The sequence below is a fragment of the Rattus rattus genome, chromosome 4 (assembly GCF_011064425.1).
Source record: "Rattus rattus isolate New Zealand chromosome 4, Rrattus_CSIRO_v1, whole genome shotgun sequence".
Classification (NCBI taxonomy): Eukaryota; Metazoa; Chordata; class Mammalia; order Rodentia; family Muridae; genus Rattus; species Rattus rattus.
The window spans coordinates 164,789,951-164,817,877 of NC_046157.1; the positions used below are offsets into that span (position 1 = coordinate 164,789,951).

The following is a 27,927-nucleotide window of genomic DNA, read 5'->3' on the forward strand; positions in this document are numbered from 1 at the left end:
GGGCGGGCGGCGGGGAGGCGCCGAGCCGGGACTGCGCGTTCGCCCGCCGCGCTCTGGGCGGCCTGACTGAGTGGCCGGACCTCGCGCCTCGCGCCTCGCGCCCGCGCTGCAGCCGCAGCCGGCTTTTTGTTGTCTCCGCCTCCTCGGCTGCCGCCGCCTCTGGACCACGAGCGGCGCGCGCTGGGACCTTGGCTCTGCCCTTCGCGCAGACTGGGCTGAGCGGGCCGGCCGGGATCGAGGGAGGCGCGCACGGGCGGCCGGGGAGCCGCGGGCCCCGCCATGGAGCTCCGGGCCCGAGGCTGGTGGCTGCTGTGCGCGGCCGCCGCGCTGGTCGCCTGCGCCCGCGGGGACCCCGCCAGCAAGAGCCGGAGCTGCAGCGAAGTCCGCCAGATCTACGGGGCTAAGGGCTTTAGCCTGAGCGACGTGCCCCAGGCAGAGATCTCGGGTGAGTAAGGGTGCTGCGTCTGGGGACACCGGACACTAGCACTCAGGAGGTCTGCTCTGGGCCCCTACCCGCGCCGCAGCTAGCCCCCGGCGCCAGAACCGGCCGCCTAGACTTGGAGTGGCCTCCTGCTCCTCAACTGGTCTATACCCCACGGCCCTCACCTCCGATCTCCGATCCGCTCTGTTGCTTCCCAGTTCCCAGTCACTACGCTCTGGAGTCCCTTCCCCATAACACTCTGCGCTCCCTTTGGATTAGGGTTGGAACTGGGCGTCTTTGGTCCCTGGCTTGGCCCGCCTTGTCGGCGGGGCAACAACAATCCCAGCTCCGGGACAGCGTGCCTACCGCCCTTGCGGCGAAGCAAGCGGTAGCTCTGGGGCGGTCTGTTGGGACGCATATCCCGGTTGCAGTGGGCTAAGAACTTCTCTATGCGGACCTCTCCCAGAGGCGTCAAGGTTTCTGCTTAGGAATTTACGCGGGTCCACAGCAGAAGCAACTAGGTGGGATTTATGGGGAGATTTTATACTTCAAGCCTGGGATCTAAGTAAATATGAGCCCGCTGTGCGCTTCAGGGGACCCCAGGGCTCGGGGGATTCCTGCCTAGGAACTTATGCCCGCCAGCGCCCCTATCCTAGCACACTCGTGGTCTGACCGGGCGCTCGGGGCTGCCTGGAGCTGCGAGCCCAGCTGCAGGTGGTCGGCGTCTTGGATCCCGCCCAGGGGCCTTGTCATCTCTTTGTAAGAAGAGCGGCCCTCCTGGCGGCGGCCTCGGCCCTGCAGCTGCTGAGAGCAGCCCTTCCCCTCCCTTCCCTTCCCGGCTGCCTCAGGAGCTCTGGGAACCGAATCTTTATGAGCTTGGAGCGCCTATGCAATGTCCTAAGGACCTCCCAAGCCCCAGGCTTTGCTCTTAAATGTGTGGGGAGCTTTCATGGATAAGTGCAACACCAGGGCCTTGGTGAACAGGGATTCCTGCTGTGGGTTTCTTCTGAAACTGAAGGGGCTCGCAGGCTAGAGGCAAAACTCAACTGGCGCCATAGACACCCTGAATGAGGAAAGTAAGAGGGATGGCCTGTGGCTGCAACTTGCTTGGGAATGGTAGTAGGTAGCCAGGTCTTGGAGCCCCCGTTCCGGGGAGAGACAGAATCCACAGACACCTTGCTTGGCCTGAGTCTCTTGAGTGTCTCCTTCTCAAATGCCCCCAGTACAGTCCTTTCTATGCCTCTCTCTCCAGGCAGCCCTGCCATTGTCAAAGCCAGTTCCTGCAATTCTCTGGGCACTGGCCACCCGGTGCCTGGCAGAAGGCAGGTAGAGTTTGGTTGGTGCCCTGCTCATCTTATACCCACTTCCAAAAACACACATAAATAGGAACGTATACCCTGACGTCCTTGTATATCTCTTATCCCTGCCAGACTTCTGCTCCCCACACGTACCAGCCCGAGGCCTTCCAGCCTACATCTTCCCTTGGCGTGGCTATGCCTACCCATCTCAATGCTTTCTTGGGGACCTTCTCGAGTTTGTACCCACCCACAGCTACTGTGCCCGTGTGTAGGCAGGGACTGGCAAAGTAGGCAGTGACAAGGGCACCAAGAGGGCAAAATAAAGAAGCAGAAGTGTAGTCCTTCCAGAGAGTCTGGTTCTTATTGCCCTGTGGTTGGGGAATGTGGGGGATTAGGAACTCAAGACAAGCAAAATGCTTTGATGTCTGTGACGGCCTCGGATGCCCATCCAGCTGGGTTGTGTGGGCACCTTGCAGAATTACAGCAGTCATGCTGGTCGGGGCCCAGTGTTTATTCAGGGACACCCTATTTATTGACATGCAAGGCTGGGTCCTAAGTTTCCCCATCATCCCTATTGGTGCACCTCAGAACTGACACACCACACTTTTCTGGAACCCCTTGGGCTGCACCTCATAGCCCTCAGAGTGGGAGAATACCTTCAAGTGCCAGAGAGTATTAGCATATGTGACTGAGAAACAGGGTGACCTCCTAGGCTAGCAATGGCCCAAAGGGCAGCCAAGCTCAGGGTCCTGTCTGGTTCTGTGCCACCAAAACTGGACTCTAAGGACCAGGCGCCCTCTGGTGGCCCCTGATGGCACAGTCCTCCCTGGAGCTCTAACTCCTATGTGATCCCTTTGCTGTAGTCTCCTGTCCAGAGTTCCAAAGAGCTCCCACTTATAAGAAATACAGGAGTACCCCCGGAGATAGGTTTCTGCTGAGGTTCTACTGGAGTCACTGGGTGATTGGGAGAGAGGAAGAGTGGCCCATGGGCACTGTGTCTTAGGGACCAGAAATAGCAGGAGACTGCTCTTTCATCAAACAGTACTATATACGAGAGGCTGGCACCTCACTTAAGGCACTGCTTAGTTTTCCACATGGCCTTTCCAGGCAGCCATCCCATTCCATCGAGGAGAACTAGCCAAGGGAGGCAGCCACTACGGTGGTGTCCTCCTATACCAAGGCCCTGCCGGGAAGCAAGGTCTGGGTGAGGTTGCTAGGAGCCCACTGCTGAATCACAGCCATGGTCAAGCAAGTCTCTCTTGGCTGGCAGGACTGTTCTGGGTCACGAATGTTACTAAGTGTACCCCATATGGTTAGTTCTGTACCAGGCTGTTCATTCTCTTTGGGCTCCAGGGTCAGAGACTACCCCTCCTGGTCTCTGTTGTCAACACAAAGCCTATCCAGGCCACTGACCCCAAGTAGGTTCTTGGTAAACAACTGCAGATGGACACGTGCTTCTTGGCGGCTGTACCTCAGCATGGAGGTAGAAGGTAGAGGCGGCCCTTAGCGGAGCACACACAGCCCTCCTTAAGGTCTCCGGCTTAGACAGAGTCGGGGCTGGGCATCAGAAGACCTTAGAACTGTCAAGCTTCTGTGCCCCAAAGTCACAGTGTTCCTGCCTGCCTGCCTGCCTGCCAGCAAGGGTGAGCACCTCACACCAAAACCCCACACCGACTCTTCACTAAGCCCCCAACAGGACTCTAGTTCTCTATGTGAGCTCTGGCCTTCTGTACAGTAGTTTGGAATCTGAGGTCCTCGGGCCCCCATGCCCTTCCCACCTCTTAGGAGTTCTACAAGGCCCCACAGAATCCATCCCTCACTTGAGGTCTGTGGCTCTCAGAAGTCACTGCCACATTCGCCACCCTGGACCGAGAGTCTCTGCATGCCCTGTCTGCCCTGTGTGGCTCAGCCCGAAGCCTAGGGTGGTCCTCGTGCTCCAGTGTGCTGCTCAGAGCTTGACTTTCATCATCTCCAGCACAGCGGTCGGGCTTCTGTGTGCCCAAGGGAGCCATGTTCCAGCACGGCCGTCTGCGTGATGCAATGGCCTGGGTCCTTGCTGTAGCACAGTGGCTCTCATGCTGGACAGGCCATCCTGCTTCTCCATGGAAACTTCCTCTCTCGGGCTCCAGAGGCTTTCTGCAGAGTCAGCACACACTGCACAGGTGATAGTGTCCGTCAGCCGAGGGTTCCTAAGGCCCTGCACTCCAAAGAGGCATTTTCACCACTCCCCCAAGAGTACTTCATGAGAGGGGCCATGGGAAGCACTGGATGGGAGAGGACATCCGGGTCAGAGAGGCCATATACCTTTCTTAGGGCATTGTCTGGCTAATCCCAAAGCCTGGGCTGGCAGCTGTTCCTCAGTAGAGCCAGAGCAGACCTCCTTTTTGAGGCTCTGTGTTCTAGAAGTGTCACATTCTCTCAGCTTGGAGACCTGAAGTGGGATTTTGCGGTGCAGGCCTTATGGGCCTCACAGATACTCTCTGTTCTCTGATTCTCTGCTTTTGGCTCCTTCTCGGGGTCTAGAAATTCCTTTTAACTGGCGCTACACAGGCCAGAGTGACCCTTCCCCAGCTCGAGACAGGTAACAGGAGTGACCCAGAGTGTACACAGAGTATCCTGACTGCTTCCTGTGGGCCAAGGGCAGAACCTCAGACTGTCGATAACTGGGAGAGGCAAACTGATCTTGATGGGGCCAAGTCCCAGAAGAACAGTGTAGATAGGCAGATGCCCTGAACACAGGCTAGCAAAAGAGTACAGTAGGGAGTCAATGATAGACCCTAGACTACCAGTACAAGCCTCTAGTGACAGGCCTGCCCTCTACCTACTCCCAAAGCACTGGCACTTTACTGACATCTATGCCAAGCAGCTAGGATGCACTTTAGACCAGGTAGGTTCAGTCAGGGCGAACACTTCATTTACACCATGGTTTTTGTATACAGCCGCTACCTGCAGAGTAAGAGGTGAGCAGGGAAAAGTGGACTCATTCTTAAACAAGGCTGTTCTCTTCAGGCTGGGCCGGGAGAGATTTCAGGGTCTTTCCTATGTCAGAACACAGGAACTCCCCACCCCCTTGACGTTAGACCCTCTGTCCAGCCCTGACCTACCCTGACTATGGGCACGGTCATGTGATGGATGCTGCCCACGTCCTTGAGTGGCTTCAAGCTGTTGCCTCCTACCTGGAAGCCAAGTGCCTTGCTGATGCCCTGCTGGCAGCCTTTCTTGGTGGTGATTGAGAGCAGACCTGGGTAGGCACCTGCATTGCTGGGATTCTCCTGCATGTACTGAGGTCATGGTCCCCTGGGTTGATATGGTCCTCTCTCCTTTAGACTCAGCTCCACCCCCACACCATGAAGAGGCCATTGTTCTGGGTGAGAGCACAGGACAACCAGGGGTGCCTATATGTCTTAGTTGTTGTCTGTCAGCAACCCATGCCAGGGAAGCTCTCGAGTGTGAGGTGAGCACACTGCCACCCCACTGTATGACAGGAATCCTTGGTGAGTCCATAAGGAACCAGCTCCTGGGCCTCAGCCTTATCTCCCACTGGCTTCTCATTGCCCTGACCTATAACTCCTCCTCCCTAGGCCAGCCCCTCCTGTGCTCACCCAGGGCCACCTCTGCCACCGTTGTCCCCAACATTCCCTGACAGGCATTTACACTCCTGCTTTGACTCTTGCCTGAGCAAGTCTTGGGTCTATTCATGTAGGGAACACTCCCAAGTTCTTCCTGTGTGCCAAGCAGGGGACCACTCCTGGAAATTGCCAGCATTTTCGTTTCCAGAGCCCCAGTAGCAAAGCACAGCAAACAGAAAGACGCAGCTCAGACCTTGCTTTATGGTTGGGGTACTGGGAGCCTGAGCCCAGGCACCAGGCAGGGGTTTCCCTTTCTGCGACAGTGCGAGAACATGAGCCCAGCCTCTCCCAGCATCTTGAGATCTACTGGTGTCCCTCGCTTATAAACCTACACTTTATCTTTGCCTATCTATCTCCAAACTCCTTATAAAAACACTAGTTGTCTTGGACTAGGGCCTGCTCTTAATGTTCTTAATAGTTACTGTCTGCAGAGACCTCACATCCAAATAAAATTATACTCGAGTTTGGGTGGAGGAGTCATACTGGCATGTACGGGTCTTGGGGATTCAATTTAGCAAGGAAGGACCCCATGATGCCTACGTCTCATTCCCGGCGCTGGTTTGGCATTTTCTGTCTGGCCGCAGAAATCCTAGACTTTCTGTCTCATTCAGTCACACCTCTCCCACCTGCTTCTTCTCCCAGTGGCCGACCCCTGCCTCCCCAAAAGACCGTCCTTCCACGTCAGGTAGGCAGGCCAGGGTTTTCTTGTTGATAGACAGGTCTGGCAGTGCCCCCTCAGTGACCGGAGCTGTAACCGCTACCCAGTGACCCATCTCTGTGGGATGTCACAGAAGTGGGGTCGAAGTCTGAAGACCCCTGGCTGGCAGTCAGTGGCACCAGTGTACCTCAGACAGACCGTCACCTGTGAATAGAAGAGTCAAGCCAGATGGGAGGCTCAGCCCTAGGACAGATTTTCAAGGAAAGCAGAGAGCAAGGGGCGGGGACAGACTGGGTTTGGTGGAAAGGCCCTAAGCATGCCAAACAGGCTGTCTCCCCCGGGGCAAGGGCCAGCCAAACAGCCCGCTGCTCACTTGTACAAAATGCTCCCTAGATTCGGAGGACTTGGCCAGGTGACAGGGCAGCCCCTGGGGGCTCCGTCAATCTCACTCCCTGGCCATCTGCCCAATCTACCCCCACCCTGGGAAGCCAGGGCCACGACGGGGAGGCAAACAGAGAGCAAGTCCTCTGTGGGCTGAACCTGGAGGCCTGTTGTGTCTCTGTGTGGGCACTACAGGTGGATGAGGCTAGCTCAGTCGGCCCCTGGCCAACGCAAGGGCCTGTGTGGAAGTGGCTCAGAAAGGAAGCCCTGTAAGATGCCTAGGAGGTAAAGGCTCCAGAGGTGCTGGCAGACAGCACTGCTTCCTTCGCATGTGCATAGGAAACTGAGTCCCAGAGGTCAACCCCGGGTGGAGCCTCACTGGAGGTCTGCTACCCCAACTATTTCCTATTTATATTCTGAGTAAGTCAGTGTCCCCGCCCAGAGTTAGCAAGTGCCTGTGTGGGGTCCCAGCTGGTGGGGCTAACCTGGGCCCCCACACTGCCTTATTTAAACATAGGAGACCTTTAAGTAAGCCTGTCTCATAGGTGTTGAAATAGTGTCCAAGTTGCGAGGGTGAGACCGTAGTGCAGAGATCTAGTTCTCAAGTCACAGACACCCTCAGGTGCAAGAAGGGACAGAGGAGTAAGGCATCAGAAGCCAGCACTGGAAGGATTGGATTAGGAGAGTGTGTCCAAAAGGGTCATATGAGGACACATCATCTTGGCTAGCTGGTTAAGGGGACAGAGGTATAAGCTCGGCCCATCCTCAGCTAGCCACACCCAGGTAGATCTCTTAAGTTCAGAGCTGGCCATTCATTGGTCACAGATGTCTGAACCAATCTGGCCAGGCTGGGCAGCCATTTTCCTTTCATCCCTGACTCGACATGATTAAGATTTGGTGAGAAATTGCATCAGGGCTTCCAGACCCTCCCAAAGCCAGTAGTCTCCATACTACAATGTCTTAAACCACTGGCCTCTAGTGAGGATGGTGTGTGTTTGAGTAGCAAAACTACCAGATGTAGAAAAGGACGATGGATGCCTGTGAAGCCTTGAACAGGTGGCCCACCTCCCTATAAGCCATTTGGCTTACTGGAGCCTCAGAAACACCGTCAGAAGTATTCCCAGCCATTAAATAGAGCTGCGGAGCATGTCCCAGACTGTCATCTGTGGGTAGCCATCCTTCCTGTTGCGTCTGGGGGCTTCTTCATTGTCTGTGGCTCCCTGCGGTCCTTGGAATCCAATCCCAAGTTGAACTGTGGTGACGTCTGAGTGTATCCTCAAGCATCATGGCCACAAGTGCCCACCAGAGGCTCTGGGGGCTACAGGGAATACATCCCACCCACCTGTGACCATCTGTCAGTCTCTGGAGAGAAAGCTGATGCCACCTGCTGCTGGGGTTGGCTCAGACATTTACACATCTACAGTTGTCATGGAGCTTGGGACACACCGGACCACACGGTTGTCTAGAAGGACGGACGAGGCTCTTACTAATTCACTGTCATTCTTAGTAAGTTACCTAATTCACCATTTCTTGTAATTCACCATTTCTAACTTCTGCCCCTCCCACACTCTTGTTGTAACAGTACCCAGAAGACTCTGTACATTGTAACATCCCAGGACTCCCAATTGGCACATCTTACCCAGCATGTGTTCATATAGGGCTCTGGGCTGGTGGCCATAGGCCAGATACCCTGGACATCCCTCCATGAGTGGTGTGATACTTCTGTCCTGAATGCACTGTGTGGACCTTTGGCAATGCACTGTTCCTAGCAATTAGTGGGTGCCATGTTTAGCTTTCTTCCCTGGGAGATCCTAGGATCTTCCACAAACACCAGTGGCACCGGGAGAAACGTAATGAGAGCTGCAGGCCCACCAAAGTCGGGCAGGGGGGGCGGGGGGCGCTGGGTAGGGAGAGGAAGTGGAATTGGATCCAGAAGGTTCACAAATAGGAGTTAAAGGGTAGTGCACGCCAGCGGTCCTTACAGGAACACAAGTGAAACTCAGAGTTCAGGGATGTGGGTAAGTTGACTGACTCCCAGCCAGGCCAGGAACAATAGGACCTGGGACTTGCCCAGTGTAAAAACCACCAATATTTTTCATGTCCCTCTGCTTTTGTAGCAGATAGCTTGGAATATGGCACCCTTACCATGAGTCTGAAACTCCAGTGAACAGTAAATCAGCTGCCTGGTCTTACAACATGGTCTGTTCATGGGGAAGGGCACATCACCGTGTTCTGTGATATTCTGACTAGTGCTCACTGAGTTTTGTGGGAAGTAGAGGCTAGCTCCTCAGGTCAAAGAGAAGGCCCAAGTGGCCTCTGTATCCCTCTCATTTCAAGCTTCAAAACTAAACTCAGTCCTGAAGAATTGATATCCTCCACCAGATGGCACTGGGGCTCAGAATGTAGCCCAAGTCCAGCTGAGTGTCAAGCCTGGAAGAGCAGGGCGGGTCTGTGACTAAGAGAGTCTGCCATGCTGAGGGCTAGGCTAAGAAATGAGTGTCATCACCAGTCTAAACAGTAATGACGTATGGCAGGTTCACTGGACCCTCTAAAACTTCCAGAGACGTTGCACAAGCACCTACTGTGTGCTGGGGCTGTTCTTGGTGCTGATACATAGCCACAGACAGAGTGCTCTCCAGGCTGTGCAGCTGACCAGGTTCTCGAAGGCAGGCATGTGCCAGTTTCCCTCTGAGCATGGCCTTGCTTGACTCACGACCAAATGTTGCTCGGATCACTTAAAACGACAGGGTTGTGGGGTTGCAGGGAGACCACTATGACGGCACAACAGATAAAAGTGCTGCACAAGTCTGAAATCCTGGGTGATTCCCCAGAACCCGGGGAAAAGTGGAAGGAGAAAACTGACTGCAGAGTTATCCTCAGACCGCCACATGAGCACAGCACCCACACGTGCACGTTCTTGGATACACACACACACACACACACACACACACACACACACACACACACACACACTAATAAGTACAGGGAGGGTTACAAGTGTGGCTCAGTGATGGAGCTTTGGCTTAGCACACGCAAGGCCCTGGCACCATGAGGAGAAGAACAAGCTGAGAAATGAGGGCATTAGAACCACGCACCTGCTGAAGTAACCCGTAACCCTACCCTAGGCTGCACAGGACAAGTCTAGGGCTCCCAGACCACTGTCCTGCTGTGCAGTCCTGGCTTTCTCTTGACAGATCATCACGGTGGCTTAAGAAGCTCTAGCCCACTTGTCCAGTCACAGTGTTATGGTCCCGGCCTTCTCTGTTATTCATCCTGTGGGACTCTTGCCTTGGGCTGGGCCCTGAAAGCTTTTCATTGACCTCAGGAACCAACCTTTGTTTCCTCCAAAACTCACCAGGATTTATGGCCAAAGCCAAGAACACCAGAGTAGCAAAGAGAGAAGCAGAGAGGAGTCATGTAGAAGGAACTAGAAGCTAGGCAAGCAGGCCTTTAACAGGGTGTGAAGTGGGGATGGGGAATCATCTGCTGTTACAATGTGGCTGAACCTCTTCCTATAAGCCTGCTGCTAGTGATGAAACCCAGGAGGTAGAGCCAGAAAAGGGTCTAGTCACAGGGTTATGGGGTAAGAAGGATTGAGTATAAAACTACATTGTTGCTACTGCAAGAAACCTACAAGGCAATTGAAGAAAGTTATTTTGTAAATATATTTATAGTTCAAGGGTGGGGGTCCATCTGGATTGGGAAGATGCAGTGGGAGGAGTTTGAAGCAGCTGGTTACATTGTATCCACAATCGAGAGCGAGTAAATGCTGGTGTTCAGCTTGTTTTCTCCTTGATTTGTTTTCTTGCAGCACTGAGGATCTGTCTTAGGTGATTGCTGAGATTAAACACCATGAAGCAACTTGGGAAGGAGTTTGTTTGGGCTCACAACCCTCAGGTCACACTCTTGCAAAGAGAGGTCAGGACAGGGACTCGAACAGGGCAGGAACTTGGAGGCAGGAGCTGATGCAGAAGCCATGAAGGAGTGCTGCTTAGGGCTTGCTCCCCAAGGCTTTCTGATAGCCCACAATGGGCTAGACCCTCCTACATCAATCACTAATTTTAAAAATGCACTATAGGCCTTGACTATAGGCCATTCTTATGGAGGCATTTTCTCATCTGAGATTCCCTTCTCCCCAAATGATTTGTCTTGTATCAGGTTGGCCTAAGACTAGCCAGGACAGGATCAAACGCACAGCTTGTGTATGCTAGGCAAGTGTTCTACCACTGAACCACATCTCGTGCCCCCCCATCCTTTTTATTTAGTCTGAAACTGAACCCCAAGAGATACATGTCAGACAAGTCTTGCCACTTCAACCCAATCTAGAAACTTCCTCACAGATATGCCCAGAAATCTATCTTCTAGATGGTTCTTAAGCCCTGTCAAATTAATATATTAACCAGCACAGGGGCGATGGTTACACCAATGGCTGCAAATGTAGTCTGCAGAGCAGGGCAGGGCTGGAAGACAGCTCTGTGAATCCAGAGTTGGGTGCCTTAGCCTGTGTCTCCTCCCTGGAGTAGAGATCCCTGAGCTACCCTAGAAGACACAGTCCTTTCTGGGTGTCAGGATGAAGCCAAGTTGTATCAGGCCTTTAGTGCTTCTGTTTGGCAGAGTAGGCAGTCTGGGGTCAGTGTGGTAGCATTGGAGCCATGCAGAATAGTGACTGGAAGGTATGTGGTTGGGTGCTCTGGGCTGTTTGTGCTGTGTGCAGTGGCTCTGGGCTCGGAAGGAATGTTGGGCTGGGCCACTAGCTAGCAGTGAACCTAGCTGGCACTGAGAAACATTCTCAGAATCCAAAGCTGATCTGTGGGAGATAATTAATCCACCCAGTTCAAGAGCCAGCTCTGCCCTCAGTTGACTGCGTGACTGTGGACTGTCTGCTGTGCCTCTGTATGTGCTCTGTGCCCCTTCAGAGGAGCTCCTGGGGAACAGGGAAGCCCGTTCCTCCATGGTGCTGTTTTCTGCAGGCAAGCCATGAGTGACTGAACCTCAGTGAGAGAGAGAAAGCCAGCATCCAGGAAGGCTGAGGAGCTACAGAACAGGAGGACTCTAGCCAGTGTCCCACAGTACTCCTTCCTGAAGTCGTGTCAGCCACTCAGCAACTGCTCACTGGTCCTATCATGGAAAGCCAGGAATGGCAAGGAAGACAGTGTCCAAGAATCGATCAGCAATAGAGACAGGGCTGTTTGGGTGGCAGGCTAGCACATACTCACTCTTGGTGCTGCTGTTGAAAAGCCAGAGCTGACTTTTAGAAAGGAAGCCAAGGGGAGGTGAGGGATGGGAATACCACAGGTTCTCAGGAAAAGCAGGAGGGAACAGGAGAGTGTCACTGGAACAGTTTCTTGCCAGGCCTGGGCAGGTAACACCTAAGCAGCAAGGCCTTCTCTGTACTGGATCCCATGCCTTGACACAGTCCTGATGCTCCCTTGGGGAAGCATGGCTCCTTCCTTCAACTGTCTACCTCCAGGGATCCAAGATGCCCGGAGCCCTATGTCCCTCTGCCTGCCAGCAATCACTGGCAAAAGCCTGAGTCTGAGTGTAGACAAGGTGGGGCCAAGAAACCTCAGAAGAAAGCTGTGTGAGCATCCCTGAGAAGTGAACTGAGGAGGCAGAGTGGTTCCATGATGCCACCTGCTCCTAGAGTAGAGAGAGGGAGTGTGACCTTTCTGGGGTAGGGACTGCAAGTGACAATGACAGAACTGTGCTGGGTGGGAGCCCCAGGAGTGCTTGGTGGGGTTGGGAAGGGCCTTTCCGGGCTGGGTTGTGAGACTGTCACCAGTAACCGGATGGATGGCCTCCCAGCAGGGCCTTGCAGGCACTTGCCAGCAGCCTGAGGTCTCATTTTCAGAAAACTTGGCCAGGACCAGACAGGAACTTTGCTGACCAGTGCAGTGGCAACATCTGACTCCAACGAGGCCCATTGAGCCCTGGTTTTATGGATGAGGGTTCATCTGTGTCCCTAGGACTACTGCTGGGCTGCACGAGAGCTCCAGAGGTCTCACGCACCAGCCTGGCCTGGGCTAGGAGAAGGAGCTCAGCATTGGCCCAGGGTCTGATATGGGTGAGTCACATCACTGCTGGGAACCTCAGTCATCCCCCCTGAATTGTGTGCTTGTGGGTGGATGCCCACCGGTGACAGTGACTTCAGTTAGATCACATCCTATGTCTTAATTAGGGTTTTTATCCCTTCAGAGAAACACCATGACCAAAAAGCAAGTTGGGGAAGAAAGGGTTTTTATTCTGCTTATACTTTTTCATCATCGAAAGAAGTCAGGACAGGAACTCAAATAGAACAGTACCCTGGAGGCAGGAGCTGATGCAGACACCATGGAGTGCTGCTTACCGGTTTGCTCCCTCATGGCTTGCTTAGCCTGCTTTTTTATAGAACCCAGGACCAGTAACCCAAGGGAGGCCCCATCCACATTGTGCCCTCCCCCATCGATCACTAGGTAAAATGCTTTACAGCTGGATCTTATGGAGTCATTCTCTCAATTGAGGTCCCCTCCTCTCTGATGACTCCAGCTTGTGTCTGGTTGACCTAAAACTAGCCAGTACACCCCACAAAGAACTGCAAGACAGGACCATGAAAAGGCAGGCCACCCCAACGGGCAGGCAATGCCTGGCTTCTCAGTATGGAGTATTGTCACCAACTGAAACTCTGTTCCCATTAAACACTAATCCCTGTTCTAGTTTTACTTTGTTGCTGTTGTAAAAATACTCTGACTAAAAGCAACTTAGGGGAGGATCAGGTTTGTTTGACTTATATCTCCAGGATACAGTCCATCCCTACAGGGAAATCAGAAGCAGGAACTTGAGACATCTGGACACATCACACCCGTAGTAAAGAGCAGAGAGAGAGAGACCTATACTTTCGGCACACTGAGGCACCTAGACTGATGGCTTGTTTGCTGTCAACTAGCTTTCTTCACTCTTCCACAGGTCAGGGTCAAGCCTAGGGGATAGTGCTGCCTTCAGTGGACTGGATCCACAGACATGCCCACAGAAGAACACACACACACACACACACACACACACACACACACACACACACACACCCCTTCATTCCTCCCTCAGCTTCTGACATGCACAGTTTCTCTCTCTCCTGTGATTCTAACAATCCTAGGGACCTCAACTTGGCTTCTTTCATTGAACATGATAGCCATCTTGCAGCATGTCAGAATTCCCCTTTTGAAACAGAACAATATATAGTTATAGTTTGTTTATTCATTCAAATATCTGTTTGTACCTTTTGGCTCTATTTCACACACACACACACACACACACACACACACACACAAATGCATGTAAAAAAATCAAATAATATAACTGGCATCTGAGTTCCCTGCTACCCTCCTCTAATTGTACTTGCAGGGCAGGGTGGGACCACAGCTAGAAGCCACATGCCTGCCCTTGCTGGGCAAACAGAGGTGCTGCCTGGACAGCCCAGCCTAGGGAAGCCATCCAGACTACTTGCTGCCTCTCAGCAGAGCATGTTGACTCCTGCTGTAGTCTTTGCCTTACACCCAGAAATTCCCCTGGGATGGGAATGTAGGGAGGCCAGCACTGCTCACATGGCCATTCCCAGCCAGTGACCTTGGACATGTCAATTTGACTGTCTGTATGCCACCAAGGTCAGTGATAGACAAACTATAGATAAAGTGATTCTAACCCTGAACCCTTGTTTGTGGGACACTGACTATGTTGTGCTAGGAGTAAGAGCCCTGGTGGATGGGAACTCCTCTCCCAGGTTTCCCTTACACCACAAGTTCCTAGCCGATCTGCGTCTTGGACCTGCTTAAAGGAAGAAGATCTGAGTTGGTTATAGCAGTGTCCTTGTTCCAGAAATGGCCACACTGGGCAAAGGTGACCCTACCTGTTATATTCTATACGTATTTTAATATGAGAGCTAGCATGGCTGCAGGGTAGAGCTGAAAGAAAGGAAGTAGAGCTTCCTGGGGAAGGGGAGATGAGCAAGCCTTGCAGGAGGTGGGGGATGCGCTCAGGACAGATGGTCAGGCAGCTGCCGACCTGTTGCTTTTGCCTTAGGCTCCATCTTGGCTGGATTATAGCATCTCTTTTACCACCTCTGCCAGTTTGGTGGAGGACTGAGCCGCGCCTGCGCTGTGTCTCTTTAGTCCATGTAGACACATCCGAGGAAGTAGGACCAGTCTGTCATACAGGTCTTCTAGCTGCCCTGTAGCCCAGACAGGGCCCAGAAGTGGACTGAGGGGAGGGGGGCAGCTAGATGAAAAGGCAGTGTAGAGCCCCAGGGCAGTTGGCACGAACCCTCCCTTTTACAGACATCCTGCCTGAATCGCCACCTGGCCCCGCATGGGTGTGAACAGGAGAGCATGGCTGAAGTTCACTGAGTTGGTGACATAATACCACTAGCTCTGAGGGGGCTCTGCCCTGCAGCCAATCCAGAAGGCTGTGGCCTTGGCAGACATAAACACAGGGTCCTCTTCATCTCTAACATGTGCCAAGAAGCCATGGACACTGGGGCAAGAGCCTCAGTCCCAGTGGGACCTTTTGCCACAATGAGGCACTTCCTACCTGGCATTCACTGGTGAGGTGGCCTGAGCAGGAAGTAGGCTGTTTAGAGGGCGTCCATTTGGGAGTCTTCTAGATCCAAAGCCCCTTGGTTGAAGCTACTTACCCAGCAGGTTCCTGTGTCTCCAGTGGTGTGACTGACTAGGAAGGCTGAGGGGAACCTATTCTTTTCAAGGATATTCATTTCCCAACTGGAACCAAAGGTTGGAAAGGAGATGGTTATCAACAGAGTAGGGGAGCAGCCCTTGTCCCAGGAGGGCCAGGAGCATCGGTGGAGAACGCTAGGTTGGCTGGTATGGCTAAGAGAAGCTTATCAGGGAACTGAAGGCTGGGGCTTGTGGGGATGGGTCCTCAGGGCAGGGGGTAATAGGAAGGACTGGGAGACTGCGGTGATCTCAGTGGATGTGGTGTTTTTTCCAGAGAGGGACCCCCCTCAATACAGTTAGCGGTCTCTCTAGGCGAGAAGTCTGACCACCCATGGACCTCTCTAGCTAGCCCCAGTTCCTGATGAGTTCCTGCTGAGGCCAATGAGCCAGAGCTCCCACTGCACCCCACCCCCACCTCTGAGCTGGGGCTGGCACAAGAGGCAGAGGCCTGATCCACAAGTCCTTAGAATGCGGGTACAGCACTGCGGGCCCAAGGGGGAGTGGGGGGGTCTGCAGCCGCCTACTGTTTCCAGGGAGATGGGGGCGGTGCTGACGCGCCAGTGAAGGCTGCGGGAGGAGGTGCGTCCCAGAGAGCTTCCTTCTGCTGAGTGCACCAGTGAGGCTGCTTGCTGCCACTGCCCTGCTGCCCTGGGCTGCGGAATCCACCACGCCGGCGCCCCCTAGCCTTTCCTGCTGAGTTCTGCTGCTCTGCATTTGCCTGGCCACTTCACCGGCACTGGAATCGCGCTTACTATCCGGAGTGCGTCCACAGCTGGGGACACCACTGAAGCGGCCGTGGGGAAGGGGGTTCTAAGGCCAGGAGGGTGCCCGCTAAGCTGGTACCAGGCTAAGTCGTCGGCTAGGCGCCATCTCCATCACCATTCCTGTCTGCATCCCCACTCCTCCATGCTTTCACCTCTCATCTTCACCTCCATTCTCTCGCAGTCGTACCTCCACTACAACCTCCTATCTCCGTCTCATCCCCTTCCCATCAAGAGCTTGGTCAGCAGCCCTGAGGTCTCTCAGCTCCTACCTTCATCCCCATCTCCCTAAAGTTGTCTTGCACCGTCCTGCATACCCTTCCCTAATCCCATCCCTCCCTCTGCACCCCTACAGGCTGCCGCAGCCCCCCTCCCGCAGTAAGTCCCCCTTCGTCTACTGAACCCATCCCCCCCTTCATCCCCGCCCCCGACGCCACAGCCTTAGCGCACGCTTTTCTCCCCTCCTTTTCTGCCGCGCCCACTGCGGCAAGCCCCTTCCCCGCCAATCACGTCGCCCTCCCTCCGTCTGCTTGCCGCAGCCCCCCTCCAAGTGCCCCCCTCTGCTTGCTTGCCGCAGCGCTCGGCACTCCGCACCAGCCGCGCCCACTGCACCAGCGCCCCCTCCTCATTGCGGCGCCAGAGCAGGCGCCTGCATCTGCAGCTCTGGCTTATCTTACCCGCTCCAGCTGCACAGAACCATCCCTGTTGCGGAGGAGACAGAGGTGGGAGCTGCAGGTGTCGCCCAGGCTTTGTTCGCCCAGGGCCTGGCCTGATGCTGGAGAGGCAGCTGGTGGGAGCCCTTGCCTACCCGGAGATGACCCCTCCCACCGAATCCATAGAAGTGCCAGCAGCCGATGCCCCTCAGTTAGGGGTCCCCGTTCGTGATGGAGGTTCTTCTTGGTGATGTTGTCATTTGGGTAAAATGGAGGCAGGGGCTTGGGGATCATGAAGGCATCCAGGAGGGTGGAAAGTATTGGGAGTGAGGGGAGAGGATTGTGCCTGATGCTTTTCCAATTTCAGAGATGGAGGTGAAATGTCCTCCTTCAGGTGTGACCCTCCGGGGACTAGACAGGGTTGTTGGGGAACAGGAGCGAGCAGTAGTGAAAGCCCCCTGAAACCTGGGCAGTGAGTAGGAGGCCTTCAGAAAGTTGGATCATTTGCTCCAGGCTGTCAAATGCTGGAGATCCTCTGCCTCGGGCTGGAAAACCCAGGAGCACAGAGGGCTGGTTTACTTCTCCTGCCCCATCAGTGAACAGAAAGATCTGTTCTAGGAGCCAGCAGCTGGGGAGGGGAGGGGAGGGGAGGGTATCCTGTGCCTCTCCCTTAACTGTGATACTGAGAGCTATCCTCTGTATGTTCCTACACTCCCCAAGCCATTCTGGCTGCAGTGTTTTAGGGGCTGTGAGGGAAGCAGGCTTTCCGTTCTGCACCCCACCCCACCCCCAATCCCACCCTACCCCACCCCCTGTGAGCACAGGAAGCTTCTGGAGGAATGGACTGGAGGGGGGTAGCATGACTCTGCCTGCCGTATCTTGAGAAGGGTGGACGGTTTCACAGCATTGGGTCCCTGAGGTGTCAGGGGAGGTCAGACCAGAGATGTCTCTGGGTAGCATCAGGATGCTGAACTCTGCTAAAGCCCTGGGGTGACTGATGATGATGACCAAGAGGACGACTGCCTCTGTGAGGGAGGAACAGGAGCTGTAGCTGTCAGCAGGTGGCAGGAGGGTGTGACCCTGAAAGGTAGGAAGCCACCGGCTGCTGCTGTCTGCTCTGGAGAATTAGTGGGAGTGGGAGGTGGGGGGTGCGGGCAGCCAGATCTAGGAGGAGGTAAATGAACAGTTGCTGCCCATGGGTTTGCTGCAGTGGGGTGCTGTGCTGGGTGCTTCACAAGAAGCAGGGGCCTTGGAAATTGGGAGGCTTTGGGGTTGGGGGGACAAGGCTTAAAAGGGGGACTATGGTGGGGGAAACCTGCCCCACCATACAAACAACCCCTTTCCCAAATAAAACCTGAGAGCGCCAGGGGAGGGCAGCGCCCCAAAAACCAAGGAGAGAAAGATCTGGAAAAATGAAACCAACTCTGATAGAGATGGGCGGGGTCAGTGGGGAACAATACTGCCGCTCGGCTCCCACCCACCTCCAGGGCTGGGAGGGAGGAAGCTGCTGGTGGGCTCATCCCTCTAAGGTAGAAAATTACATTTCCCCAGGGATTGAACTGAGAGAAGGTTCCTGTGGTTGGGACGTACTCCAGTGCTTTCCTGGAAGTGTAGAGAGCTTTGCAGAGCCTGCCTTTGCTGTTCTGACATCGTCGTCGTCGAACACCTGCGGTTCCAGGCTCAGCTGGGCTGGGGCTCAGCAGGTTGCTAAGATCAGGGTCCTATCTTTGACCCTCAATAAGCAGCTGTGCTCTGCATGGGCTTCTGGGCAGCCTGGCCCAGCCTGCCCGGGGCCCTCAGGCCGGTGCCCGGGCTCTGGCTCCGTGTCTTCACTCCCGTGTTTGTCCGAGGAGGGAGGGAGGGACGGGGGCGGTGCTGGGGCAACTGGAACAGCGCAGGTCGCCGGGCTGGCTGGGTGAGGTGGCCAGGCAGAGCCAGAGGGCTGCAGGGGAGGCCATTGGATGGGGCGTGTTCATAATAGCTGGCCAAGAGTCTCATGGGTCCCACACGTCCAGAAGCTGCCACGGACTGGGGCAAGTTTCTGAGTGTGTGTTCTGATTTACCCTCTTCCTGTTTCAGCTTCGTTCATTCTGGTGAGGGGTGGCAGCTGGGACCACCAACATGGAGAAGGATATCAGGAGAGCAGGAAGAGTGGGAGGGGCCGGCAAGGCTGTACCCACCTCTATCCTGCCAGCACTCTGTTGCGCAGCCTGGTCCACAACTTCTCCATCTAAAATCTTTGACCTGCACACATGCCTTTGCCCCGAGTGCCCCTGTCACAGCTGAGCCTAGGATGTCCCCATACTGATACCTGCAGCCTCCATCCCCAGAGCTTGTGCCCAGCTCACTGCTGGAGTCAAGCCTAGGTCCTCCTCTACAATGCCTCCCATGATTCTTCCTCGAACAGAAGTGACCCCTTAAATCCCACCACTCAAAGGGAGAGATGTGGGCTGAATCACCTCAGCCTAGCAGGCCATGGCCTGGAGCGGAACCGATGGAAAACCCCGCTGCACCTTGCTGGGCAGGAGGCTTGTTTGCTGATGGATAACCTTCTGCCAGCCTCCCTACTCTAGAAGGAGTGGGTACACATCAGGAGGCGGGCCTTGGCTTGCAGCTCCCAGCTGCCTGGGCCCCACCCCAACCCTTTCTTGAGGTTGGGTGCTTGATAACATATTGGTTCCCAGGACCTGCAGCCCCTGTGAAAGGCAGGTGCCCTGGGAAAGAGAGTGGTGAGAGCAGAGGGTACCAGGTGGGGAGAGCTGGGAGGGGACACTCCCATCCCTGACTCCCTTTTCCCTTGACTCCCCCAAGCACCCTTGAATATAATTCCTTCTGTTCTTCTACCAGCTGTCAGCCACTGCCCTGCTCTGTGGGCCTTTGGGGACCCTGAGACCAGGTGGGACTCAGCCTGTGAACCCCACAGGGTTCTGGGATGAAGCACAGCTCCCATACCTTTGGGACCTGGGAGAGCAGACCTGAAGTTTGTACTAGCTGGGGGGAGGGGTGGTCTCTAACACCTCCCCCAAGGTCCCCATCTTCAGGAGCCTTGGTATCTGGGGTTATATCTCCCATATCAGGTCAGAGTCACAGAGGCTACACAGTTACACTCTGCATCACACACACACACACACACTCACACACACACACTCACACACCATCCAGCACACATAACTGCTACAGCTCACTCAGTGCTAAAGACAAGGATGTGATCACATGACAGGCTCTTAAGGGTGACTTCGACCTCAGAATCTTTCCTTAGTAGGGGATCTCCACTCCCAGCTGGCTTCAGGCGGGTGAGGATTCATAGAAACGGGGCCTAGGCCCCCTAATGCATAATGCTCTCATCTGAGGTTGCAGATTCCTGTCCCCACATACTTCTTGACATGCTGTCCACTCCCCTCTGGCTCAAGAGTCCTCCATCCGATGGCAGCCTGCAATATCACATCCTCGAGTCCTTCGCCCCCCACCTTTCCCATCCCCTCCTACCTTTCTACCGACCCATCAACAAGGATGAGCCCTGGCACCCACTCTGGGCTCCAGAAACTGCATCTCCCAGGCTCCCCATAACATCAACGTCAGCATTCCAGCATTAGAGGAAGCTTCCAGAATCCCTGCTGACCCCTCCCTCTTCCCAGACCTTCCACCTAAGACTGGTCCCCCACCTCTGCCTCTCTGTCTGATCCACCTCACTTCAGGCTGAGAGACAGCAGTGTGACCCTGTGAGGAGCGGAGCAGACTGGGGTCAGGGGCAAGCCAGTGAGTCTTGAATAACTCCGCCCCCAACTGGGACAAAAGCCAATCTCCAAGCCCCAGATTCCCTGTAAAAGGTGTCATTGTAGCCTTAGCAGAAGGTTTCTTCTCCCATTGAGGTTTTCTTCTGATACCGGTAGTTCTCCTGGAAATGAAGCTCCCTAGTGTGTGCTTAAGGGCTCCATGGTGGACACTCTGAGGCTGATTTGTAGGCCTGAAGCGACCCTCTGTCTGCAAGTGGCAGTCCATATTGTCTTGAATGGCACTGCTGCAGTGCCACCAAGGACTGACAAGTCATCTCACCAGCCCAGGATAGATGGTGGGGATAGGTAGGTGGAGTTTCAGCCAGAACACTACGGGAACTGGGAATGTGTCCAGGTGGTGGGAGCCTTGGTCAGGATTGAGTGGCCTCTGTTTGGGACCCAGTGCCTGAACAGAGCAAGCTTTTCTTCACCCCAGAGTGGTACCCAGGCTCCTTGCAGAATGCTGCCGTGGGCACTGCAGAACGTTCATGGGGTACTCCGCTCTGTTGTCATCCGGGTGCCAAGCTAGGTGCCTCTGAGACTGGGCTGGGCCAAGATGCTGCTGGGTTTCTCTTGCTCCTCTGGGCAGAGGCATCTGCCAGGCTTGAAAGCCTCTGCAGGATTCCAGTCTAAGTCTGGCAGCCTCTCCCTCTCTGTACGTCCGGGCTGGCTCTTGGGGAGCCCTGCTATGACTCTCCTTGTATTCCTGAGATGCTGGGCTATGTCACACAGTACTCCTATTCTGAGACTCAGCCCTCTGATAACTCACAGACACCTGTGCTACCCCATCTCTGAATCTCACCGGGGCCCTGGGAGGTCAGAGATACTGGAACCCAGCCTTGCCCTATAATGTCCCCATCTCTGCCTTCACAAGGGGCTCCTAACCTGAGCTGAGCCCTGTCTTGGGCGGCACATCCTAGGCCACCTCACCCCTCCCTCACAACACCCTTTGCCATCCCACAGGAGAGCACCTTCGGATCTGCCCCCAGGGCTACACCTGCTGCACCAGTGAGATGGAGGAGAACCTGGCCAACCACAGCCGGATGGAGCTGGAGACCGCACTCCACGACAGCAGCCGTGCCCTGCAGGCTACGCTGGCCACCCAGCTGCATGGCATCGATGGTGAGTGGGGACTTGCAGGTGTGGGGCTAGGACTCAGAGGCGAGGATCTGGATGGTTAATGCCAGGCTTCAATAGAACAATGAGACCAAGTTGTCAGGGCCCTCGGGAGAATGGGCCCGCCCCTCAGAGGGGAACAGCTGCTCTTAGAGTGCCTCTGTGCCCCACACAGGGTTCCCCTTAGGACATAAAGAGGCTGGCCTGCATCTTCTGGGGTCCCTGTGGTAGGCCCACTATCCCACCCTCTAGCCAGGAAGCTCAGACTGAAGGCTGAGAGTGCAGGGCCTGCCCTGAGGTGACTGCCTCTCGGGCAGGGGCAGAAAGACTCGGCTGTGCTTCAAGAGACCAGGTTAGCTACTTTTAGCATCATTTATTTATGAACCTCTCACGTGGCTTCACCGTGTATGGGCAGAGAACGGCAGCTCAAAGGGTAACGGAATGTTTCACAGGGACCGTATGGGGCCCTGGGGTCCTAAGGGTCCCCTAGAAAGTCCCCTCCGCGAGCAGAGAGGTTTGCTGACTGCAGAAGAGGTACAGGGCCCAGGCAAAGATGGGAGTCCCTTCAGCATGGGTGGAGCTGGGAAAATCCGAACTGCGAAGCAGAAGAGGGAAAAATTGTACAGTCCATCTAGCCACAGCTGGGCCATAGCGTCAAGGGTTTAGAAACCCCAGCCAACCGGAGAGCCTTAACCATTTGCAGACTCTGACACTTGTTGATAAGCCTTCCTTTGTTACTCCGCCTGGGGGGGGGCAGGGAGGGGGATTGGAGGGGTGGATCTGAACAGTCACAGACCTTGATCTCACTTCCAAAGGGGATGCCACAATCAGGGCTCCATCCCAGCAATGTGGAATACAGTGACATTTCCCTGAACCTCAGAATTTGCTGTTGCTATATTCACACGTTTCCGCCCTCACCGAAAAGTATCCATCTGGGGTGCTGGTTTGCAGCCGGGCGGGTTTGCTGGAGAGCAGGAGGAGGAGGGCTGCTTGGGACTGAGAGCGTTGGGGTGGAAGACAGACAGGGAAGTTGGCAGTTAGGCAAGGCTTACACTGGTTCCTCTCCCACCCCACCCCCCACTACAGTCTCTCCCAGAATCATGAATCTCAGCATCTGCTGGTTCCTAAGGCCCAGCTCAGAAATGACCTCTGGAGCTAGAGGCTTAAGTCCACAGGGGCTTGTGACCCTAGAGAGGACACTTCTGACTTCTGCACCACTGGTGAGGAGAGACAGGTCTCTAAGAGCCAGAGGAACCTTCTGCAATATGGCATCCAGCTTTTATGGACTGCCTGAGCAGGTTCTGAAAAGCAGGGGGTATTCTATCAAGCTGAGTAGATTGGCCGAGAAGCAGAGCCCCCTCAAGGGGTCATTGACTCTCCCCACAGACCACTTCCAGCGCCTGCTGAATGACTCGGAGCGTACACTGCAGGATGCTTTTCCCGGGGCCTTTGGGGACCTGTACACGCAGAACACTCGGGCCTTCCGGGACCTGTATGCCGAGCTGCGTCTCTACTACCGAGGGGCCAACCTACACCTTGAGGAGACACTGGCCGAGTTCTGGGCACGGCTGCTGGAGCGTCTCTTCAAGCAGCTGCACCCCCAGCTGCTGCTGCCCGATGACTATCTGGACTGTCTGGGCAAGCAGGCAGAGGCACTGCGGCCGTTTGGGGATGCCCCTCGAGAACTGCGCCTGAGGGCCACCCGTGCTTTTGTGGCGGCACGATCCTTCGTGCAGGGCCTGGGTGTGGCCAGTGACGTAGTCCGAAAGGTGGCCCAGGTACAAAAACTGCCCGGGGCTCTGAGTAGACAGACCCCTGGGAGTCCCTCCCTCACGCTGTGCCCTGGGTGCTTGGTATCCCCCACGTTCAGCCTTGTTCTCTGAGCCTCCTGGCTCTAAGGCTCACAGATGCAGCCCATTATCAGTTGCTTGCAGTGGGTCCATTTAAGGCCTGTCCATGTGCCGCCCAGTCCCTTGTCCTGCCCAGTCCTGTGTCCTTAGCCGAGTGTGGCTGTGGGCGGGATGGAGAGGGCCTTTGGTCTACTGCACTTAGGAAACAGGAAACAAGAAAATGATATGGTTGGCCCTCGAGCAAACCTCACAGGCAAGCATAGCATCTCACTGAATGGGACGGCAGACACATGGCAGACCCACCTTGGGAAGGGTGTGGGGAGGGCACTAGCTTTAAACTGCCCCCATCTCAAGCTAGGTGCAGTAAGGTGCCTCCCAACCCCTGGGCCTCTGCAGCAAAGCCTAGTGACAGAGGGACTGTGACACTGAAAGGTGTACATGAGATGGGCTGGGCTAGGGAGAAGTCCCACGGCAGGTTAGAGCCTAGATGTTCCAGCTTGCATCCCAAGCCCTTCACATGGGGCTCCGTCAGGGCTGGTTGGTGACCAGGTACACAAGGACCACAGGGGGCAGGCTCAGGCTGCCTTTGTTCTCCAGGTTCCTCTGGCCCCAGAATGTTCTCGGGCTGTCATGAAGTTGGTCTACTGTGCCCATTGCCGGGGAGTCCCTGGTGCCCGGCCCTGCCCCGACTATTGCCGAAATGTGCTCAAAGGCTGCCTTGCCAACCAGGCCGACCTGGATGCCGAGTGGAGGAACCTCCTGGGTGAGCCTGTCCTCAGAGGTTCTGGGATGCAGTAGCCCCTGGTGTGGCCCAAATGAAGGCTTGAGGGCCTGATATGGGTGGGGCTTTGGGGATCAAGGGACAGATTTTATTGCCCCAAGGCATGTGGTGGAATAGCTGTTTCAACATGCATATACACCAACACGTAGGTGATATGTGGCAAACACATACATGTATGTACCTAAACATATGGCATGTATGTAGGCTGCACACAGTGGGCCAGTCTGTGGGGTGTGTTCAGAGTCTCCCTGCCTATCACAGATGTACTTACATGCACATGTACTGGCATGAGGTAAGTTGACACACACATATGCCAACACACATGAATCACTTTGTATATCTGTTGACATGGGGCAGGTTAGCATGCAGACGTGTCAGCACTGGTACACAGCTAGCAGGAGCTGGTACTTGGTATGCTGATCCTCCATCTGGCAGCTGTGTTGGCACTGTGAGCCAAGGTGTGCATGTTATTACACCCGTGCAGTATAAAAGCACGCACATACAGACGCATAGTTCATGTGTTCCAGGGTCTGGTGTGAGGCACATCTACATGCATACGTATGTGGGCCCATGGTGGGCCAGCAGCTATTCATGCATGTTCAGCACCTGCATGAGCTAACATGGACATATGTGGACATGAACGAGGCTAGATTGCCATATGTCGTGTGTGTCCATGTGTGTCGTGGGTGTGGGTGTGATGTTCTGAGTTACGCATGAGTGCAAGCTGGTTCAGTCAGAATCTGAGCTCACGTGACCCTCTGCTGACCTGTACCTCTGGCTGTTGAGACTGTGTGTCATTAACGTGCACCCGTGATGTATGTGCATACATGTTAATACCTCTGCCAGACTCCATGGTGCTCATCACTGACAAGTTCTGGGGCCCGTCGGGTGCGGAAAATGTCATTGGCAGTGTGCATATGTGGCTGGCAGAGGCCATCAACGCCCTCCAGGACAACAAGGACACACTCACAGCTAAGGTGTGTAAGAGCTGGGGGGAAGAGGGGGACCGCTGTGAGCATTGAAGGGTCTGTCCCTGATATGGGCCTACCTGGGCCCGAGAAACCATACTGCCCCTCCAGACCCCCTTTGGTATCTCCCCTAGGTCATCCAGGGCTGCGGAAACCCCAAGGTCAATCCCCATGGCTCTGGGCCTGAGGAGAAGCGTCGCCGTGGCAAACTGGCACTGCAGGAGAAGTCCTCCACAGGTACTCTGGAAAAGCTGGTAAGTCTGATGATCTCAGTGGCTACAGCATATCTACGTGGGGGCAGCCTAGGTGGACTATTTCCAGGCTTCTCACTGCTCTGCCATCACAGGTCTCTGAGGCCAAGGCCCAGCTCCGAGACATTCAGGACTACTGGATCAGCCTCCCAGGGACACTGTGCAGTGAGAAAATGGCCATGAGTCCTGCCAGCGATGACCGCTGCTGGAATGGGATTTCCAAGGGCCGGTAGGTACCCACCACTGGCCACATCCTCGTGAATGCCCAGAGCATGGGGAACTGGCCTGGAGGCTCACACACATTCGCCAGCTCCCAGTAGTGAGCACATACCCCCTACCGTGGAGCCTTCGGGGGTTACAGTGCATTCACCGGCCCTCAGGGTGACGAAATGAACTGTGGCTCCGGCTACCCTGTTCCAGGTACCTACCTGAGGTGATGGGTGATGGGCTGGCCAACCAGATCAACAACCCTGAAGTGGAGGTGGACATCACCAAGCCGGATATGACCATCCGGCAGCAGATCATGCAGCTCAAGATCATGACCAACCGTTTACGTGGCGCCTACGGTGGCAATGATGTGGACTTCCAGGATGCCAGTGAGGCCCGCCAGGGTTAGGGTGGGGTTGGGGAGGGATCTGCCCTGCTCGGAAGTGGAAGGGTACAAGGCCTCTCCAGACTCCTCAGCCCTTTGCCCTCATGGATGCTGTAAGGGCCCTGTGTCTTGTAGCACAGTCAAAGCCCAGCCAGGTTGTCCATGAGGATCGCATGAGGCACACCTAGGGGCCTTCGTGGGGAACCCGCTGTTGGAGCCTCCTGTCTTCCCCAGGTGATGACGGCAGTGGCTCCGGCAGCGGTGGTGGATGCCCAGATGAGGCCTGTGGCCGGAGGGTCAGCAAGAAGAGCTCCAGCTCCCGGACCCCCTTGACCCATGCCCTCCCCGGCTTGTCAGAACAGGAGGGACAGAAGACCTCGGCCGCCACTCGCCCAGAGCCTCACTACTTCTTTCTGCTCTTCCTGTTCACCTTGGTCCTTGCTGCAGCCAGGCCCAGGTGGCGGTAACTGCCCCCTAGCCCAAAGGACTGTCTTGGCCAAAACATGCAACAGACCATATTTAATTCCCTTGGCCTTCGAGGCCCAGGGCAGGATAAGGAGACAGTAGCTCTGAGTGCTGGGGCAGGGTGCATGGGGTCCTGGCCTTCCTGGGTCTGGCCACGCCTGTCACCCTAGCTTTTAATTTTGTATCAGGTCAGCTGCGAGCCAGTGTCCCCAAAAGCCATGTATTTCAGGGACCTCAGGGGCACCTCTGGCTGCACACTCCTCCCCTACCCTCCTGCACCACCCCAGAAGCTCACGAGGCCAACCAGAAGGGCGGCTGTTAGCTACAACCCATCGGAGACCTCAAGTGAGCCTGTGCCTTCCTCTCCTGCCTCTTCCCGCTGGGGACTCCCCACCAGACCCCATGGGCCACAGATGTCAGAAATTGAGGCCCATCCCGCAGCTCCCCAGGAAGCCTGCAAGGGATGCCAGTATGTCGCTGACCAGGCTCTGGCAGGGCCTTCAAGTTTATGCATGATACCTTCTCCTCAGAAGAAGCTCTGCAGTCAGGATCTCAACACACACCAGACCAGGACCCTGGGCCACTGTGGAGCTCAGTGAATCTGGTTCTCAAAGAAGACCCACTGTGGGGTTCCTCTAGTGTGACATAGGTGAGGTGGCAGCTGGCAAGGCTGCACTAGGCTGCCGCACTGTTTGCCCCCTCAGATGGGCTCATAAAGACTGGCCTTGGGGGTCCACATGAAGAGCCTCACTTCAGGGGAATAGCCGGCCACGTCTAGCCCCTATCCCACTTAGAAAGGTCACCTGGCCACGGGGATGCTGGGTGGCTGGTGAAACTTCAGCTCAGGGTCAGTGGGACCTGGCACTGCAGGTCAAGAGGATGCCTGGGCCCCTTCCTGACCCAGGCAGCTCTGCAGGAGCTGGGGGAGCATTGACAGTCAAGGGCTTTTACAGACATGCACATTCAGACCCTCGGTGTCCTTGTCCACTGAGTGCTGCATCTCATCGCATCTCAATCTTCATTGACAGCACTGGAGAGGCTTGGGGCACCTCTTGGAGCCTGGTATCCTGCAGCCTTGAGACCTGGGGGCACCTGGTTTACCAAGGTTGTCAAGGCTCCGTCTTCCCTTCCAGGGCCTTGGGGATGCTACGTTGCTGTATCCAGGAAGACAGTGGTCCTCACATGCAGAAGGCCTGGGAAAAGGCTGCTTGTCGCTTTTTTTTTTTTTTTTCCCTTTCTTTTTGTCACTGGGTTAGAGAGGCTCCCGCCAGCACAGCACCAAGGCCTGCCCAGTAGTCAGGTCTCCTGGTCCAGGATGGGTGTGCTCTGTAGTTGGTCTGTGGGTTTCTTAGGCCCATGCCCTGAGCACATTCACCCAGCCACATCCCTGCTAGTGACACTCAGGCAGGGGCACTGGGAGCCAGACCTGGGCTCTGGCATCGACGAGTGCATAGGTGTCAGGACAGCGGCACCCATGCTGTACAGGGCAGCCAGGATAGTGGCCAAGCTACTGTGTCCTTTCTCCATGAGGCTCCCAGTCACTCGGTGCCGGTGGGTAATGTGTGTTCTTCGAGTCCTTATATGAATTAAAGGCTGGAGACCTACAGTGGGCATGCGCTTGTGTAAACTGG

At 55.2% G+C, this 27,927-nt stretch overlaps 1 protein-coding gene across 1 annotated transcript; it reads left to right on the forward strand.

Annotated features, from left to right (window-relative positions):
* On the forward strand, positions 1-27,902 carry Gpc1 (glypican 1). The gene is made up of 9 exons (XM_032901657.1): positions 1-445; positions 21,237-21,395; positions 22,776-23,167; positions 23,837-24,002; positions 24,867-24,997; positions 25,123-25,242; positions 25,335-25,468; positions 25,660-25,835; positions 26,066-27,902. Exons 1-9 carry the CDS (start codon positions 280-282, stop codon positions 26,296-26,298), a joined length of 1,677 nt encoding a protein of 558 aa, XP_032757548.1. The 5' UTR covers positions 1-279; the 3' UTR covers positions 26,299-27,902.
* The last annotated feature ends 25 nt before the right edge of the window (positions 27,903-27,927 follow it).

Coding starts and splice junctions, on each gene's coding strand:
- Gpc1 (XM_032901657.1), top strand. CDS start 280: ATGGAGCTCCGGGCCCGAGGCTGGTGGCTGCTGTGCGCGGCCGCCGCG. Junction 21,396..22,775: donor CCAGCTGCATGGCATCGATG/GTGAGTGGGGAC, acceptor CTCTCCCCACAG/ACCACTTCCAGCGCCTGCTG. Junction 24,998..25,122: donor AGGACACACTCACAGCTAAG/GTGTGTAAGAGC, acceptor TATCTCCCCTAG/GTCATCCAGGGCTGCGGAAA.